Here is a 20,598-nt window from a genome sequence, read left to right as displayed (position 1 = left end):
GAGGATAAGTTGTCGCCTATAATCACTTTTTTCCCAGGAATCTTTTTTAATTTGGGCAGAACCAGAGAAATAAACCAGTCTTCAAACCAACCGCTCTTGGATCTGTTATATCGCGAATTATCTGGACCATTCTCTATCCAGGTTGACCATAGCTTGTCTGATTTATATACAACGTAGAAGCACGTCGCCAGCAGCGTTACCGCAAAACATAATGGACACCGCAGATTTGCTAGTATTTAAGACCCGCTCTATATATTTGGTCCCGCGTTTGGTCAGAACTCTTTTACGACCCGGATCGTCACTTAGATTCATTTCGTCATAGTTCCAAATACAATTTGGCGGAACGTCCTTAAGTTCTTCCTCCAAATTATTAAAATATTCAGTTATGGTTTCTTCATTTATTTCGTCCAGTAATCTTTTTATGTTACTCGCAAACCGTTGCGTTAGTGTTGGGTTTCTTAGAAGAAAAGATTTAATCCAATCTTTTCCAGGGATGTTTTCTGGAAACTGCTTCACCGTTCTGCCCTCGCGGTCTAAGTAGTTTTTAACTAAATATTTAACCCTTTGAGGCCGGATTTATTTTCTTTAACTTTTGGTGAACATTTTTGTTTTGCTCAATTAATTAAAGATTATTTAATACGTTTTTAATATTAAATCACAGACAGATAAACAAAAAAAAATTGGCAAAAACTAATTTTTTATTGCTAGAAAAATATATTGATTATAAAAAATTTATTTGGTATGATATTGACGGAAACAGTTTTTCTTATCTGAAAGCACAGGGCAACATCACACCTAGAAAAATAACAATAATTAACTATGTTTATTTATTTATCAATGTAATATCAACAGCTACCTTGTACAATGCCATCTTGATTTGTGAGGTTCCGCCTTGGTACTACAAAAAGCACATCTTCCAGGCTTGCCATATAAAGGCATGTGGTAACAAGAGTCGTACCGAATTTCGTATCAGTCGGTACAGTACGTTTGTAATGATTCACCGTTGCTGATGGCCTACCCCTTTTCGGTAAACCTTGTTCAGCTCCCACAAGTCCTAGGTGCACTGAAAGTCGAAAAAGTTTCAGCGAAAGTTGCGCATTGGAATCCGTTCTTTTTTGATAAAATATGAATGCATTTACTAAGGATAAATCTATGAAATGGAAAAAAATTTTATGCCACCACTTTTTCGATTTTCGGTCAACCTCATAAAGAGTTTTTAGCATGTCCGTCTTATCCACGTATCCCATATGCGTATTATATTTCTTTACTAGTTCAGGACAAGTAACATCTTCGACGGAACCATCTTTTTTTTTTTGCGAAGAAACCCATTGATTTTTGCATGGATCCAGATAATTAGTTAAAAAATGGACTGGCCTATTATCCATCCATTTCAAAAATGTCAACCCATCAGTGCTAACTCTCAAATCGAATTCACCCCTTGTTAACTGCTTGTCATCTAGTAGATCTGTTGGTAGATTCTTTCGATCTTTTCTGACGGTACCGCAAGCGTAAATCAACTCAGTTTCCAGTTGTTTTTGCAGCTCGACCGAATTAAAATAATTGTCAAAATATATTTCGTACCCTTTTCCAACTGAGTCTCTCGTAAGGTCTCTAACAACTCTACCACCATAGACTTTTCGGTCATTTAACCTATTTTACCAGTGTAAATCTGAAATTGATATACGTATCCTGAATTTTCGGAACGAATCCAAACTTTATAGCCACGTTTTACTGGTTTCTTTGGCATATACTGTTTTAGGGAGCTTCGTCGTTTGAATCGGATCATCGACTCATTAATTGCTTGATGTTGACTTGGTTTCAAAGCATTTTTATATGTATCAGATAATACATCTAACAAAGGCCGTAATTTGTAAAGCTTATTAAAGTTTTGGTGATCACGGCCAGGCTGTACAGAGTTGTCGTTTAGGTGCAGGTTGGCTAACATCCATGAAAACCTGTCTCTTGACATTATTGAACTTATGAATGGATCTCTCATTTCCAATCGTGAGGACCAGTAATCCTTATAGCTGGATAGCTTTTTTATGCCCATTATCAAATTTATTGCAATAAAATCCTTTATTTCCTTTACATTAGTAGGCGTAAATGCATGACTTTTACCTCCGTTTCTTTGCAAGGCATATATAGTTTGAAAAGCTATGTGGTCTAACAGATGCTCGGGGAATATATGCAAAAACATGTCGGTAGGGGTTTCTATATCGGTAGGAATGTTTGGTCCTATTTCTTCTCCAAATTCTTTAAAATTTCGAACACAGTGTGAGTTGGAGTTAGTCCATATAGTTTTTTGCGAATTTCCTGGGCTCGTATTAGTGACAAAGGTAGCTCATCCTCACTGCTCCATTCGGCTAGGTCAGCATCAGCGTCTTGGGACAAAGTATTATTCCCAAATATAATAGGCATATTTTCTATGTCAAACAAATCAATTGCTGGCGACGCCGCTGCCGTTGGGCCTACTATTTCTGCGTCCCATTCAATCTCATCTTCACTAACGTCTCCTAATTCGCTAATGTTGTCACAAGGAATTTCTTCCAAATAATCATACAGGTCATTGGAGTTAAGATTTATAAGCTTGTTATAAAATTTATCTGTAAATAAAAATAAAATCCTATAAAAAAACCGTTAAAAAAATACTCATGAAATTTTGAGAAAATTATTTGCCTAAGAGACTGGTGTCACCGCCCTGAGCACACCATATATTTTCTATAAAAATAAATTTTTAAAAATACCTTTTTCTCAAAATTGCATTCTAGCGATAACATAAATATCATCCTATATATATAGATATTTTATTTCTAATATAAAAGCAAATCTTACCTTAGCAATCCTAACAACCAAAAAAACAGGGAAACTTGTTACCACAACAATACCACGTGCGAACAATAATATGCAAACTGTCCAAATAATACTCGACTCTTATTGGCGCTTAAATTGAGAGGAGCGACACGCTTCCGCATACGTCATCAATGATATCTTCGCTGTAAGCACACCAGGACCACAGTCTAACAAAACAGTAAAAATTAATTTGTAAGTGTCCTCACCGCAGGCACACTAGCACACAAAGGGTTAAGGTCGGTTTGGTCGATGGGGAACCCATAATGAGAAAGAGTGCAAATATGTGAAGTAACTGCAACTTCTTCAATTTTTGTAAAAACCGGCTGACCACCTATTGATTTTGTGTGTCTATTTTTAATTTTGTTTTTTATTGTCTTAACTGGAACTTTAAATTGTAGGGCAGCCTTTCTCAGAGAGTTCTCTGTTTTTTACTGCTTCTACGGCGCTATTTAAAGTCTCTTGGGTGTAGTTAACATAACTTCTAGCACCGGCTGTGCGTTTGTAGGTCGAAGGCATAATTTACTGAAAAAAAGCCATTTTCAAAACCGTTGATAAAAACATTAGAAAGAAAACGTAAAATATTGTTATCAGATAGGTAGGTATTTAAAGAAAATTTAAGCTCTAGATAGGCTTTACCTACGACTAACTTAGTTTAAAATATTAGAAACTCACCTATTTGTTATTAAACACAATAAACAGGTATTCTTTAAATTGAGCCAAAGTCACTCGAAGATTGTACTAAACGGCACGCTGTCTAATAAAATAGACTCGTCATATAAAATATTTTTTAAATATGTGTGAAATGGAAGAAGAATGTGTTACTTCGTCATATATGTAGGTTTATGTATACATTTAAGAATTTTTTAAGTTAATTTTGTTATATTTATTTTTACAAAAAAAAACACAATTTTAATCTTTTTTTTGAGACAAAGTCACCCCCGTGAGTCAAAGTCCCCCGACTTTACGGTACCAAATTAATTATTTATTTTAATTGGAAAATTTATAAGATAATCGATATAAATAAAACTATTAATAAAATTAAGTTGGTAGAATATATTACTAAAGTGATTTTTTATACTTGACAATGAACCGAGGTATTCATCAATTAACACGAAGTTATTTATATTCTTATTGGTGCGTAATACATCGGCAAAACAAACTGTTGTTTAAGGTCATAAATGTAATTTTTTTAATAAGCTACATTTCCCTTATTAATTGTTTAGTTGTATATTGGTGGCAATTGTGAAATAAAAAATTGGGTATGCACTGTCGCCATTTGTTTATATAGGAAAAAAAAACAAATAAGCCTTTAAGTAAAGATTATTTTATTTAACATGCATCAAAACACTTGAGTATTTTAAAAACTATAATTCATACCTTAACTTTAAGTTAATAAAAAAATTCTATAATAAACTCTTTATATGAATATAATTCAATTTTTATTAAAATTTGTTCATATTTAATATATGTTAAGACTTTTTTATAAGAAAATAAACATCTGTTTTGTAGATTTTTAACAAAAAAAAACAATCATCAGACGACAGCCGCCATAAAATATTTTAAAAGGTTTAACAATAAGTGTGCGAAATGTCTAAAAACTACAAAATTGTACGGACTAGATCGATGCGTAGATATTTAAGAAAAAAAATTAAGGACAATAAAGAAGAAATGATTTTAATAATTGTTTATTAAAACTTTCAAAAATAAATTTTAGACGACAGCTAATTGAATTGAACCAAGAATCTGTTATGTCGACGTTTTGGCTATATTAAGTCACCCTCAGGGCACTACAGAATCTTAAAAAAAATCAATTTCACCATAAAACCATTCTTGTCAAGAATTTCACAAACAAGTGGTAAATTAGTGCAGCTTACGTGAGGGTCCGTTTTATTGCCCTCTTATGTTGATGAAATTTCTAGATATCTTTATATTGGCAAATAAACGTTTATTTATTTGTTATGTACTGAATGCAATGTATGTTCACCGTTAAGAGCCCTTGGAATCTTCTAATGATGAAAATATACCATGGGCTACTCTTAGATCTAAAACCAAAGCAACTCCTTTAGAATCTTCACTTGTTTAAAAGAGCTTTTACCCACACCTGTCGATAAAAAGAAAGTCCGACCTAGAGCAACAATTATTATAAAGCCAAAGTCAAGTTTTCAATGACATTTTAACCTTAACTGGGCTATATTTGCGTCCGCTACCTCATACATAGTTTTGTAATGTTTTTTTCCTTCTCTTATAGTTATACTTTTTTTGAATTCTTTCACTCTGGACCAATTTTTCTTATGAGGATGAACCTTTAAATAAAAGTCAGAACGTCGACATAAAATTAAACAGCTACTTGATTGGGTCTCTAACAAATCTAAAATACTAATATAGAGTAGCAACTCGCATTCAATTTAATAATTATTATAATCATAAAGTACTCATCAACTTGTTCCTACCATATATATATAAAGCAATTGTAACGTAGATACCTATAAAACTAATCCTATTTGTCATCCTTTAAAGCTAATTCTCTTGGCACAGACGGATCCGGAAGTTTCTTGTAGTTGGGTTCGACTCCCCAAATCTCCCGACCGTATTCAATAATGGTTCGGTCACTGGAGAACTTTCCTGATGTGGCGATGTTCATTATGGCCATTTCCAGCCACTTCGCTTGATTCTGACAAAGACATTAAATCATTTTTAGTTAAAATCAATCAATCAAAATTATTTTTTTTGCAATTTAAAGTATTACAGAAGATTATGGTTTCAAATATGCAATAATTGCAGGAATTTCCATAAGGTTTATTAGAAAAGTTTAAATTTAACAGACAGATGATCTGACAGACAGAGTTCATCTCTGAGTTGAAGATCATTAAACAAATTGCAAATAATTAATAATTTTCCACCGAAACTTATAAATAAAATTTATTACAAACATTTAAATAAATCACTTGTAGGAAATTCTCCACTAGTTTTACGGAACAGTAGTTTTGCTAGACACATACATCTCAATAACCATAACTTGGATCCTCTTTTAGACACCAAATATATACATTTCTGCCATAAAAGTAATAAACTAGATTTACTAGAAATTTTAGAGACAAATAAAGCGATACAGAATAATGGTATTACATGTGTCAATGATCAAATAAATCATTCATCCACACACTTTTTTAATTTATTAAATTTTAATGCTTTAGTGCCCAAATCATATTAAAGAGTCAAAAACATTCATATTTTATTTACATATAAGTATCATTTCCAGTACCGCCATCTGTAACCAACATATTAAAATCTATTTTTGCAAATTACAGGTAAGTACCATAGTTTAAGTAAGGCGCACGCTATCGTTTGAAAATTTATATGGTTCTTTTGTTCTCAGTTCTTGTTTACAAAACAATTATCGTATTGTCGTAATTATGTAATTTTAAAGTTTTTGTAAATCCATGTTTGGTCCCGTTCTCATGTATCTTAATGTAAATTTTATGTCTTCCACGTCCAATTATTTGTGAATTAATTAGGCTTATTATCATTATTGTAGATGCCAATTTTATTAATTTTTAGTCGTTTTAACCTTGTCTGAGGCACTAGATCTATAAGATGTATCGACGGAACTCCTTAATTTGTGCAAGTAATTTTAATACCCTTTGTAATTTAACCATTTTAATCTATAGCTTACAAATTTCCTTGGTTCTTTTATAGTATCCGTGATGATGGACATGTTATATTTTTCAAATAAATTTAGTGGAGGATGACCGAAGTATCTTTAGTTACCCATTGACCTATTAACTCCACTGCAAGAATGGACTACTTCTTCAACTTTAAGTCTACTACTATAAGAAAAAAAATTTATTGCTCGCTCAGGCCCTATAAGTCCTTTTAAGTAGACAAAGCTTAATCCTTTTTTTAAACCTATAAATGTTAGTGAAAAATTTTAGTTTTTCGCTTAAAATAAAACATTTACAGGAAAATCTATTTTTTTTTGAATACTGCAGTCGAAGCCAAATCTCTAGTATTAAAGCCATGCCTGTTCACCATTCTACTTTGTGAACTTGCACCACAATTAACAATACTATAGCGAAGATTCAACTTAGTTAGTAGAGAGTAAATAGAGCTTCATCTTAATCACTTAAGAGCGTAACAAGTTTTTCTTAATATAAAACACAGATATTCTATATGGACATTCCAGTAAGATAAAGAAATCACTATTCTAATTGGAATTTAAGTTTATGAAATTTCTATTTCATTGATAACGTCTTTGCAAGAAGTGCTTACTTTGTACTATCAAATCACACTTAAGTTACTGTATTAGTTTATCTATCCAAAAATAAGTATTAGGTCATTGAGCTAAGAAAATCTACGTAGTCATTGCAATGCATTTTTTATCGAAAATAGAATGTTAAGATGAATTAATATGTAATATAATATTCGTACTATAGAATAGACTGAGCACTTAAGCCAGAATATAAATAGTTTCTGTAATTATTTCCAACTTTTCCAATATCTTCTTCAACGCTGCTGTTTATGTATGCGAGGTCTCTATTGAACGATGTGTCTTGACCACCTCAAGTCGTCCTGTCGGGCGACGTGTCCTACCCAGCTCCATTTCAGTGGGCTATACGTGTTATGACGTCTTCAACTTTAGTTCTTTGTCTAATACTCTCATTTGTGATATTTTCTCTCAGGCTTATTCCTAGCATCATCCGCTCTATGGCTCTTTGGGTGGTCGTAAGCTTGTTAGCTGATTTAACAGTGAGTGTCATGGTTTCCATTCCGTAAGTCATCACGGGCAGTAAGCAGGCATTGAAGACCTTTCTTTTCAAATTAATTGGAATAGTATCATTTCTTAAGACGTGTGACAGTTTACCCGTGGCTGCCCATGTCAAACGAACACGTCTGTTTACTTCGGCAGTTTGATTTTCTTTGCCCAATTTGATGCAATGTTTCAAATATACATATTCTTTGACGTTGTCAATAATTCGGTCTTCTATATATACTTGAATATTGTCAGGTGACATGACTTTTGTTTTATTTAAATTCATGGTTAAACCTATTCTTTTCGATTCTCTTTGAAGTTCTGCCAACATCTCCTGTAATTCTATTATATTCTGGCTAAAGAGTACTATATCATCCGCAAAGCGTAAATGGCTCAGATGTTTGCCGTCGATTTTGATGCCTCTCTCGTTCCAGTCCAGAGTTTTTAAAACGTCTTCTAGTGCCAGTGTAAACAGCAGGGGAGATGGTGTCCCCTTGTCTTACTCCTCTTTTTATTTGAATTTTGTTTGTTTCTATCTCTTCCGAGATTTTAACGGTGATTGTCGCATTTTCGTATATGTGTTTGAGAAGCTGCTTGTATCGAGAGTCGATTCTTGCATTGTTCATGGCCTTAAAAATAGTACACAACTCTACGGAGTCAAAAGCTTTGTTATAGTCAACAAAGTGTAGTGGTTCATTGTACTCGTTGCATTTTTCTATTATAGTGCGAACGGATTGTATGTGTTCTATTGTGCTATGACCTTTTCGGAAGCCAGCTTGTTCCGGGGGCTGATAGGCATCTAGTTTAGCTGTAAGCCTATTTGTTACTATCTTTGTCAGAAGTTTGTACGGGTGGGGGAGTAAGCTAATAGGTCGATAGTTGTCGATTCTCAACCTATCTCCTTTTTTGTACTGTAAAATCACCTGGGCCTTTTGCCATGCTTGGGGTATCACGCCTTCTGTCATACATTTATTAGGAAGAATTGTCATTGCTTCTACAGTAGTTCTTCCCCCAAGTTTTATCATTTCAGCTGTAATTCCATCTTCCCCTGGTGCTTTACCGTTTTTCATTTGAGACAATGCTAGTTCTACTTCTTCTCTGGTGATGTCAGGAAGATCTTCGGAGCCTACATTGAGAATCGTTTCATCAACTCCGATTGCTTGTTCTGGGCTGTCTCCTGTGTACAGTGTGCTGTAAAAATTTTTCCACAATATCCATTAAATCTTTACTGTCCTCTTTGATGTTTCCGTTTGCGTCCCTTAGTTGATGTATTTGGAGGCGTCCATCATTGTTACGTGTTTTAAGTACTTTCATGTTTTTGTTGTTTTCTATGGTCGTTGTTATCATTTCTGTGTTGTATTGCCTTAAATCTTTCCTTGTTTTCTTTTTTATCAATCTGTTAATTTCGTTGTATTCATGAGTCCCTTTCTCCAAGTTTCTTCTCTTCGCCATGAGTTCTCTAGTTTCCTTTTTTATTTTTGAATTATTTTCCTTGGTAGTGGCACATATCTTTTTGGCTGTCGTTCTAATGTCAGTACTTATTCTGTTTTCTGGGTCGTTTATATTCAAGCTATTCAGTGCTTCTTTATTAGACAATTTCTTGTTGAGTTCAGCTTGGAATTTTTGGCGGTTTTCCTGAATTGTTTTTGATGTGTGAAATGGTTGTATTTTGATTAGCTTATTTCGTTCACTCTTCACGTTTATTTCTATTTTAGCTCTTACCAACCTGTGATCGCTACCAGTATCAAAGCGATTTAGGGCCGAAACGTCTTTTACAGTAAGCTTTTTATTAGTTAGTACGTAGTCGATCTCGTTTTTCGTATTTGAGTTCGGGCTTCTCTATGTCCAACGTCTCTTTTCTGATTTTTTGAAAAAGGAGTTCATACAGTACATACTTTCTTTTTGGAGATAATTGATCAGTCTTTCTCCTCGTTCGTTGGTACAACCCAGTCCGAATTTACCCACATATTGATTTCCGTTTCCCGCTGGTACTCCTAGTTTAGCATTGAAATCGCCAATAATGTATTTGTAGTGTGCTGTTTCTATTGTCAGCGCTTGTGAAATGTCATCGTAGAATCTCTCTATCTCATCATCGGGTGCAGAGCTTGTAGGGGCATATACTTGAATTATTTGGACGCTATATCTTTTCGATATCTTCAATACTATGTAAATGACTCTACTCGATATGGATTTCATCTTAGTAACTAGCCGCTTTATACTCTTATGAATCATTATCGCTGTTCCGCCAATGTGTACATTTTCCTCTTTGTTGTTTCGATACAAAAGGTGGCCAATATATTTTCACATAATTTATAGGAACCAATGCACAATATAATAAATATGATTTTGTCGGTAATCTTCAATGTCTAAGAGAATGACATATTTTTAAATTATTTGAAGTAGTGGATCCTTTGGATTAAGAGAATTATTGGTAATCTTCTATTATTATTATTATTGTAATATGTTATAGTAACTTCTATCTATTACATCTACGATTTAATACATAGTTACCTGATAAGTTGCACTGACTTCATCCTGCTTTTTGATATAAGACTCGTAATCGGCCAAGAGATAGAACCGGTCGTATTTCAGCAAAATATCTGCTAAATCTTTAAATTCGTCCGGGTTATTCGGGCTGAAGAAACCGTTTTGGATTTGGTCGACGACTTGCTTTATTTCTGGGTTGGAGTTGTAGTAGTCGTAGGCGTTGTAACCTAAATAAACATTAAAAACCTTAATAAATTGTATATAAATCATATTTAAAATTTTATTTATTTAAAAGATTATTGTCAAATCCTTGTTATTTTTAAATATAAATGTGGTCTAGGACTATTTTGTTTATTCAACAATAATAATAATAACGTTCAACATATTTCTAATAGAGACAGCATATTACATCCTAAGATATGTGTGTGTTTAAATTGATATTTATTTCCCAACAAAATAGGTCACAAAATATATTTAATTAGGTAAATTATGAATTCATCCTAACAATGTAGATTTTACTTATTCATTTTTTTATCTTGATTTTTTGAAAAACAGCGTTTCTAATTATACCAGGTGGCCGGGATCAAGGGAACATCCCCGTATTTGAAGGCTATATTCTCTAGATCTGGTCACCAGCATAATCCGAGAAATATCCAAACGAATTTTTTAGTAACCCAAGATCGATCGAAAATATCCGAATATTACTAAATGTGAGAGTTAATTTTCTAAATCTAGAACTTTAAAAAATATTGCAAAAATACATTTAAAAAGAATTTGCATAGGTGTTTCCTCATTTTCAATTTTGTTCCGTAATTCTTCTAATGAAGTGGGTTCAGTCTCATAGATTTTGCTTTTTAAGTGGCTATAAAGAAAAAAGTCTAGAGGTCATAAATTTGCTGATCGTGGAGGCCATTCAATAGAATCTCTTCTTCCAATCCATCGTTCTGCAAACGTCTGATCCGGCGTTGGGTGTGTACCTCACGATATTAGTATACTCAGGGATTAGAATCAAACCAAAATGGGTAATTTGGGCAATCTTAAATAACGATTTACCACGCGATTTAAGATAAAAGGGCACGCATCAGAAAATATTTTGTGCGGATGGAATTTATGAGATTTTAGACGTTTTTGAATACTGCGTCGACTAACATCTGTTACAGTTTCCAATTGATAAGTACATAACGTAGAATCTACACTAACATGCCCTAGAATAGCCACTTACATTCGTCCGTTTCTTATGGGATTGTGGATATTGCGTTTGCGATTCGCCACTGATTGGAGTTTCTCTTCTCTCTTTAGAAACAAGTTCCAGTACGTACTTTCATTGCACCCTACTGTTCTCATATCGCGTTAAATATTTCGCCGTATATGATAAAAAAGGCTTCTGTCATTCCGACTTTCAAAGGGAATTTCCATATGATTATAGGCCCATGTTTCCCTTCTGCCTTCGCTAACGAAAATCGTGGAAAAAATCATTGAAACTAGAATGATGGCGTTTCTTAAAAGGCATAGCAACCTTGGTAAGTTCTAATATGGTTTACAAGAGTCTAAAGATACAAACGACGCCATTTTTGAGGCGCTGGAAAAATTATATTTAAACTTTAACATGATTCATTGTATGTCTATGCAATTCTGTAACATCTTTAAGCCCTTTTATTGTATATGCCACAATATTTTATTAAGGAAATTGGAGGCTTATGGCTTTAGGGGAAATTGCTTGAATTGGGTTAAATATTATTTAACAGACCGAATTCAATCTGTACATTTTCAAAACGGCATTTCTGGCTATCAACTGTGACGTTCCTCAGAATTCAATATTTGACACTCTTTTCTATGTAAATAATCTACTTGATGTACTAAAATATGGTTCGTTTCCAGTTTTGGTTGTCGACTCTACCATTTTGTGGCATCACAAAGACTCTACCTTGCTACATGTTAAGATTAATGAAGACCCTTAACAAAACAAAATTTAGTGTGACTCTAATCTTTAAATTTCAATATTTCCAAAACCAATCTTTTAAACTTTAAATGTAGTATCAAAAATATAAAAATAGGGGACAATTACTGTGCAACAGACTTGAATGAAGTTAGGTTCTTGGGAATCTTTATTGAGAGCAAATTGAAGTTTAAAACCCATATTAGTTATTTGTGTAGAAAGGTATCTTCTCATGTCATGCCGTCCGCACCGTGAAATGAGGTTAGTATACGGCACTGACAAGAAACATGTATTTTGTTCTTGTCGAATCACATCCCAGATATGGAATATGCTTCTAGGGATCTTGTAGTACGGCCCTATTCAATTCTGTGTTTATCTTACAACAAAGAGCAGTGCGGCAATTTACAATCTCTCTCTCCCACACAATCCTGTCGCCTATTCTTTATCAGGGTTAAATTCATACATTGCCATATATATTGTTATTATTAAATATGTTTGCTTAATGGAAAGAAGGTATAGCTCTATGATCTTCTATCCAGACAGAACATATACTCGGTCTGCGCATGTGACTAGCCTCCACGCCTTGACAAAGAAGTCTGTGATTTAAGACAGTAAAAAACTCAACCATGTACCAACTGACATTAGGCAAATTAAAGACTAGGGAAAATTTAAAGCTAACAATATACTAATTAACTGATTTAATTACGTGTGTTAAATTTAAATTGGCCTTATGTCCGTACTTGTAAGTGAATCGCGAAAAGTTAACACATCTCTTATTGTTTATTTGCATTTTTTTAGTTTTGTCAAGGACATTTAATGTTTTGATAAAAATGTATATTTGATTTGATCTGATGTATCAATTATTTCAACTCTTTCTGCCGTGTAATTTCAAAAAGTCGATATTTAAATAGAACGAGGTCTTGTCCTATAAATCACTGTACTACATTTAAAATCAATAAGACTAATTCCTTTTTTACTTCTGATAAATAAATAAATAAGTTTCAAAAACACAACTCTAGCCGTTTTTTTTACTAATAATATTAAATTATATAGGGTTACCCTAAATAAGTTAATATTCATACTAACATGGTCTGTGATAGTACCGTATTCAACTAAACCCATTTTGTTTAAAGTAAAATTGTTTACATTCTGGTGCCTTTCAATCGGGGGGCCTAAATTAATATAACTTAATTTTTTTATAAATAAATATTTACAATTTTTTTATATATAAATATACCGGGTGGTTCATCGACGAGGGGAATATAGGAAATACCAGGTAATTTTTAATGAAATGAATTATCGGTAATTTGGCAATTATTATAACAATAAAAATTCCAGTTAGTTGTGTCACAACTGCAACTGGCTAACTGGCTTTTAGGTCTTAGATTTGAAAATTTTGATATAGTGAAAGCATACGTCGGTAAATCCGTCGGAAATTACAGAATAAACTCCAGAACAACGCTTGAACAGTTTGAAATGGTGTTTTTGGTAGTTTTGGAAACTACAATTTCAAATGAATTTAACTTAACGTCCAGCAAAATATTTTTTATTCTAATAAACTTTTAAATAGTTCAAAAGAACAAATACTTCAACTTTGAGATCAATACGAAGATGGAAAAAGAAAAGCCATTGTTATGGCAAATAAATGGGGTGTAAAGGACGATTTTTTTGAAATTATTAAAATTAAGATTTAATAAAAATAAAAATAACTTCAGTTACTTATAAGCCCGCCAATGACATATTTAGAATTAATGTTTTTCATACGATGTTAGATATTTTAATACAACATTACAAATATTACAGACAGATTGCAAGGGGTTCAAATTATAGTAAACGATTTTAAGCCTATTTGTGTCTTAAAAGATATTATCACTAAGTGATAACGAAATATATAGTGCGGAAAAAAAATTTAAGATCTAAATATTAAAATGATATTGGTGAACCATTTGCACAGCAACTAATCTCATTTTGACAATGTTTTTTTAAAAAATATTTTTTATAAATACCATAACCTCATTAAAGGAAGTGCTCGAGTTTTTTTTAATAATTGAGTTTTGCAGAACCCTCTTTTTCTACGCTGAAACTAAATAAAAATTATTTGAGATGTGTAATGGCACAAGAAGACTCCGCATTTTCTCTTTTTTCAATTGAAAATGGCACCGGTTATTAGATTTAGAGAAAATTATTGAAATTATTGCAATAAAAAAGTATCGCAAGGTTAAATTTAAAGTTCTTAGCCTCAATTTTGAACTCAGTCCGATTCTATAAGTACTAATTTAGAATAGACCTTAATTTTTTTTGCTTTGTATTTGTATTTGCTGAAACAAACTGGATTAAAATGGAAACCAGGCGTACAATAGGTTTTTATAATAGGTTGTTATTTTATAAGACCTATATATCTTTACAATAAAATTATCTATAGATCGCATGTACATAATATAGATATTAGATTTAAAGGTTTGATAACACCTTCTTTACATCGAACATCTATTAATGAACGGAGTTTTCCCTATAATACTTCAAAGCTTTACAACTCTATTCCCGATTGTTTCAAGATTTGGAACCACGAATCTTTATACATAAAATCTTTAATTATTATTTCCAGCAGGAAAGTTGAGTAAAAAAATATGCCTATAATAAAACTTTTTTTTCTTCAAAATTTCTAAATCTGTCTCCTTTCTATTTGCTATTTTAAAATATATGCCCTATTGATAATATATATTTATTTACGTTTTGTAAGATTATTCTCTTGAATCAAGATAGTAAGGATATCTAAGGTTAAGTAGAGCAGGGTAGATAAACCTATTCGTATAGGTTTTCTACATCTGGACTTCGATTCTTTTCACAATAGTACAATTATCTTTAGGATAGAATTATTTGTAAATCTAAGTTAAATTGTGAAAATAAAGTATTTATTATTATTATTATTATTTAATTATATAGCGTTTTATTTCATATTGTGTAAAGTGTATAATTTTCATCATTATGCAATAAGTATCTTATTATCAAATACGTAATATAGGAGATTTAGCTAATTTTTTTGTTTTAACTCAACAGAATGGGTTCAAAAGGGGGGACTCGGATTGAGAGGTGACGTTATGACCCAAGAGAGATTTATAAATAATTTTAAATTACCTTTTAAATTTTAAATGAGAAAATTTTAAAAAGTGCTAACTTGGACTGTATTATACTAAGTATTACTGTAAAGAGAATCGAAAGACCTTTCCAACGACGTCGTATCACTCATCTCCTCTTCTCATTTAAAATTTTAGAGTTGGTGCCACCTTCTCTTACGGGATTGAGGGTGATTCTATGATTATTAGAGATCCCTTTCGTAAATAAAATACCGAGCGCTTTTTTTTAAAAAGCTAATAGACTGCTAATTATTGACTCTTTTTCGTTTTTGATGCACCGCCCCCAAGAGGTTGGGGAACATCATAAGGTTTATAATGTTCCCCAACCTTACAAACTTATATATTTTTATTGTTGCTAATAAACGATTTGATTTGAAACATGGCTGCCGACTCTGCTTCAATACATTAGTACATTGCCAAGCACAAAAACGAACAAATTTGCCGTAAAAAAAAATTTTTTTGGTTACTTACCTTTTTTCTTTAACTCTTCCACTTCTTCGACGGTCATGCCAAAAATGAAAATGTTCTCGTTGCCCATTTCCTCGGCCATTTCCACATTGGCACCGTCCAGGGTACCGATAGTTAAGGCACCGTTCAACTGGAACTTCATGTTTCCGGTACCGGAAGCCTCCGTACCAGCAGTCGAAATTTGCTCGGATAAATCGGCTGCCGGCATAATTTTTTCAGCCAAAGTCACTCGGTAGTTTTCCAGATAAATTACCTAAAACGCAATGTTAAACAAAGGCCTTAGACTACTCCAATATTATATGTTATCTGACCGTAATTTAACAAAAAATATTCATCAATTACCTTAAGTTTATCGCCAACAATCGGATCATTATTAACCACATTTGCAACATAATTAATAAGCTTAATGATCTTCTTGGCAGTATAGTAACCGGGGGCAGCCTTCCCTCCGATCATCACAGTCCTAGGCACAAATTTGGCGGACGGATTCTTCTTAATACGATTATACATGGTAATAATATGCAAACAATTCAACAGTTGCCTCTTGTACTCGTGGATACGTTTCACTTGAATATCGAACATCGAGGCGGGATTCACCTTCACCCCGTAGTCTTTTTCCAGCATTTGGGCGAGTCGCAACTTGTTCTCCTGCTTCACCTTCATCACCGCCCTCTGGAAATTCGGATCTTTAGCAAACGCTTTCAATTTCTGCAGCTGCTCCAGATGAACGATCCAGTCTTCGCCGATCTTGTCGGAGATCAAGTCGCTGAGACTGGGGTTGCACAGAAGCAACCACCTTCTGGGGGTGATACCGTTGGTTTTGTTTTGGAACTTTTCCGGGGATAGTTGGTAAAAGTCTTTGAATCTAAGATGAAAGAAGGAATCTAGTTAGGAAACTGTTAGTAAGGAAATTTGATGGCGTGACAGTATCATTGAAAGAAACGTCCTATACAGGGTGTCAATTTGAAAAGGTACCAGCCTCTATATTTCTGCCCCCTGTATAAAATTTAAAAATTTCCAAAAACACGTTAAATTTATTTTTGATGGGGATTTTTTAGGTTAGTATATAATCAAAATGCAGCAGCCCTGTGACGGAGGCGGACATAAACTCTAAAATCTTAAATGGAAAGGGGAGTCGAGTGATACTATGTGAGTCGAGTGATATTGTTAATACTTTACAAGAAACAAATTAAAACTGTAAAGATATTTATTTTTATTATGTATGAAATGTAAAATGAATGAAATCGAACATAAAAAGTAATAAAAGGTAAATTAATTTATAAAATTTACAAAATGTTGTCCATTTTCTTTCCAAACAGTAATAAAGGCTGTTCTAACTTTTTTAAAAACTTCTGCCTGGATTTCTCTACGCGCAGCTGTGATTCTTCTTTTTAAATCTTCCAAATTACTAGATTGTGTTTTAAAAACAATTGATTTTAAATAACCCTATAAAAAATCTGAAAGTGATAAATCGGGTGATCGTGGTGGCCAATCAATTTCTCCCCGTTGACCAATTCATCTACCAGGGAAATCTATCATTTAACCACTCTCTAACCGGAAGAAAATAGTGTGGTGGAGCTCCACCTTGTTGGAAGTGTATTAAATTTTCTCATTAAATGGTTTGATATCAAAGTTCGAATGATTACTTCTTTATAAATGGAGAACAAAGAACAAATAATTCAGTAGGCGTGAGTAACACTCAATTTTACGTACGCCCGTTTTCTCGCAAGAAGTGACAAGCAATGAATTGACAACACTATTATCTATAAGACTTCCATTCCCTGCTGCTATCTAAATACTTACAAGTCATCCTTAATGATTTCCGAATGTATCCTGGCCACCCCATTAACGGCATGACTGCCGACGATACTCAGATTGGCCATATTGACCCGCTTCTCGCCATCTTCTTCTATCAGGGACATACGTCTCAGCCTGTCGAAGTCGTCGGGCCATCTCTTCTTCACTTCCTCCAAGTGATGGTGGTTAATCTTGTAAATAATGTCCAAATGTCTTGGCAGGATGTTTTGCAACATGTTCACCGGCCATCTTTCCAGCGCCTCTGGCAACACCGTGTGATTGGTATAGGCGCAAGTTTTACAGGTGATCTCCCAAGCTTTTTCCCACGGGAGACCTTCCACGTCCACCAGGAGTCGCATTAGTTCAGGAATGGCCATGGAAGGGTGAGTGTCGTTAAGTTGAATGGCTACCTGAAACCGTAATTGAGTTAAAATTTTAAAACTAAGCCAATAGCTCGGCGTCCACCTTATCAGGGAACGAGTCAAAGTTGTTCCTAGTGGCGGCCTTGGTACCAAACTTGGCAGCCTTGAATCTACGGATGATGTCTTGCAAGGTTGCCGCTACCATGAAGTATTCTTGTTTCAGACGTAGTTCTTTGCCCTCGAAGCAGTTATCGTTGGGGTACAATACTCTTGAGATGTTTTCGGCCAGGTTTCTGTCCAGGACGGCTTGGATATAGTCTCCGTCGTTGACTAAAAGTAATTGGATACATAAGTATAATTGACTATAAGTATAAAGTACAAAAAAGTTGTTTGCGATTTATTTAAGGCATAACAAAATTCGACTCTGTGTTACATAAGCTACACGATGTTAAATGGTTGACTATGCAGGCTAATTTTTTCACAATAAAATAAAATATAGAACAGATTTTCATAGTACTAAAACCTTCAAAATTTAAAAAGATGTCAAGACGTATAGTTTTATGTTTAATTGTATAGGGTTGTAATTGCTTTTGTCTCGCTTTTTTTTGCAATTTATACATTTACTTATTTAGATTATTGTATTGATTAGGTTGCCAAAAATAAAAGGTACTATTATAATTTTCTGTTATCTCTCAAAGGATTTTGACTGTGTTACATACCAGATATCAAAAAACAATTTGTTATAGAATTATAGGCAATGCTTTTCTTCTGATTCAGTCCAATCTCTGCGTCACTAGGTGTGTCCGTGAGTGTTTATTATCAAAACACTCATAAACTCCTGGACAAAATTATCGCACCACTAATTATTTTGTCAAGAAAATTTAAATAAAAATAAATATCAGTTAAAACAGTTATAATATCTTTTCTCGTATAAAAAGCAGAACTGGACAAAAACTATGTTTATGCTTTATCATGGAACATGCTGCTCGTGAGGAGTGAGAATACATCCGCAGGAAAGTTTTCATAATTTGATACGGGGAATGCTGCGAAGACTTCAAGCGGTCATTGCAGCTAGAGGTGGCAATACACGTTATTAAGAATTCATTCTGGGTCTATTGTTTTATTTTTGTATCAAAATTGAAGTTAGTGAAAATCGATGCTTTTCCTTGTATTGAATTCAGTTACTTAAATCTCGTTTTGTTAAATAGAATATAATTGTTTTTGTTAATTAATAATGCATAGTTAACAATGCTTATAAGTTTGCTTATTTTTTTATCTTTATTAAAAAAAAAATCTCTAAAAGTCAAGTGGTGCGATAAATTTGTCCAGGAGTTTAGTAAAACATTAAGGGTGTCTCAGAATGCTGCCGCTAATAAGTTCGATCAAACAGCTCTCCATAAATAAAAGCGATAAGGGATAAATTTATAAGTACTATATAATTGTACAATACTTTTCGAGCGACAAAAATTTGAGCAATAGGGAGATCTAGGAGAGGGGGTGTATTATTGGCTCATTATCGTAATAGACGTTAGTTGTACGCTGTAATTGTCAAAATAAAATAAGTAAGAAAGAATCAACTAATAATATCTGCCTAGCGCTTTCGGCTGTAAGTCATCATTATTAAAAGTCCAGAATGAAGATGTAGACCCAAGAACACCATCGTTATAGAAATAGCTTTTGTCGAAAATTTGTGCACTAAGCAAGAGGTACTCTGCCTCCTAAGTATTAATATGCAAATATATAGCCTAGCACTAATTACATTTGTTAACAAAAAAAAGTAGTAAGTGTTGAGTAGGTCGGAAGTGGTTTCTGATTTGTGCGATCAATTTAATTCAATATTATGATGATACCTTAACGATAGAATCTTGAGACATTACTCTTTCTTCTTAAATATATATTTGTTTCTTTTTTTTTTTAATTTTTTTTTGGAAATAAGATTAGTATTACAAGTTAAAATATAATAGGGCATTAATATGAAATGTTATGCACCGTATGAGTCGCAGGATCAATAAAGATTTTAAGATAGAGGCATTTATCGTAAAAAGTTTATATATATTGGGTTATATTGCTACTGCTGCTGTAAGTGAATAAATTTAAGCATTCATAATTTTGTTTTATTTTTCTTTCGATTTTTAACTTCTCCAAATAAGTTAATTCTCTATGGTTGCTGTTTTTAAATTTATGAATAATTTGCTTTTTATCTGAAGATAGATAGACTAAGTCCACTAAGCCGTATCTATATAAACCAAAAATTATTTTTTAAATTGATTAATTAATATATTATTTTATGGTGGTCTCGAATTAATATTACTATGCAACCCTTGTCTGCTTTGGATTTTTTAAATTTTTTAAACACATTTAAATGTTAGACTTGACTTGGTATTAAAATCATCGGCAATTCGATCAGTAATCAAGTCTATTTTGTATGTCTTTGCTTCTGTATATTTATATAATAATTTCTGTATATTTAGCAAACTCAATTTATTATTGTAATGAATACCGTTTTTCGAGAAAATATGTAGCGATTTATGTGTTTGTAGTATACATCCCTAAGCCAGTACTACTATGTGATTTTGAAAGCCAGTTTGACTGTTTTCATTTCATTTCAACACATACTGGGAAAGAATATAATATGTATATTAGGGGATTTTAATTCACCCCATTACTCACACCACATGGAGGAAAACCAGGAGAATATTTGAAATAATTGCCTTTTATTGTTGCAAATTTTAAAGAATTTTTTAATTTCTTGCAGTGCAATTGACTATTGCATTTTGGATTTAATTTTTGTTAATTTTGAATTTTTCAGAGTAA

The 20,598-nt window shown here is 33.0% G+C and overlaps 1 protein-coding gene across 1 annotated transcript in view; it reads right to left on the bottom strand.

Annotated features, from left to right (window-relative positions):
- Positions 1-4,158: 4,158 nt before the first annotated feature.
- Positions 4,159-20,598, bottom strand: part of LOC126738877 (glycogen phosphorylase) — a 40,081-nt gene continuing 23,641 nt past the window's right edge. Inside the window, exons 5-10 of the mRNA XM_050444341.1 lie at positions 17,888-18,114; positions 17,429-17,832; positions 15,968-16,490; positions 15,629-15,878; positions 10,112-10,314; positions 4,159-5,521 (exon numbers count right to left, since the gene is read on the bottom strand). Coding sequence (XP_050300298.1) covers positions 5,348-5,521; positions 10,112-10,314; positions 15,629-15,878; positions 15,968-16,490; positions 17,429-17,832; positions 17,888-18,114 — 1,781 coding nt within the window. The 3' untranslated portion in view covers positions 4,159-5,347. The remainder of the gene's footprint in view (positions 5,522-10,111; positions 10,315-15,628; positions 15,879-15,967; positions 16,491-17,428; positions 17,833-17,887; positions 18,115-20,598) is intronic.

Source organism: Anthonomus grandis, chromosome 7 (genome assembly GCF_022605725.1).
Source record: "Anthonomus grandis grandis chromosome 7, icAntGran1.3, whole genome shotgun sequence".
In the NCBI taxonomy this organism is placed as follows: domain Eukaryota; kingdom Metazoa; phylum Arthropoda; class Insecta; order Coleoptera; family Curculionidae; genus Anthonomus; species Anthonomus grandis.
This window is presented reverse-complemented; position numbering and strand designations above follow the sequence as displayed.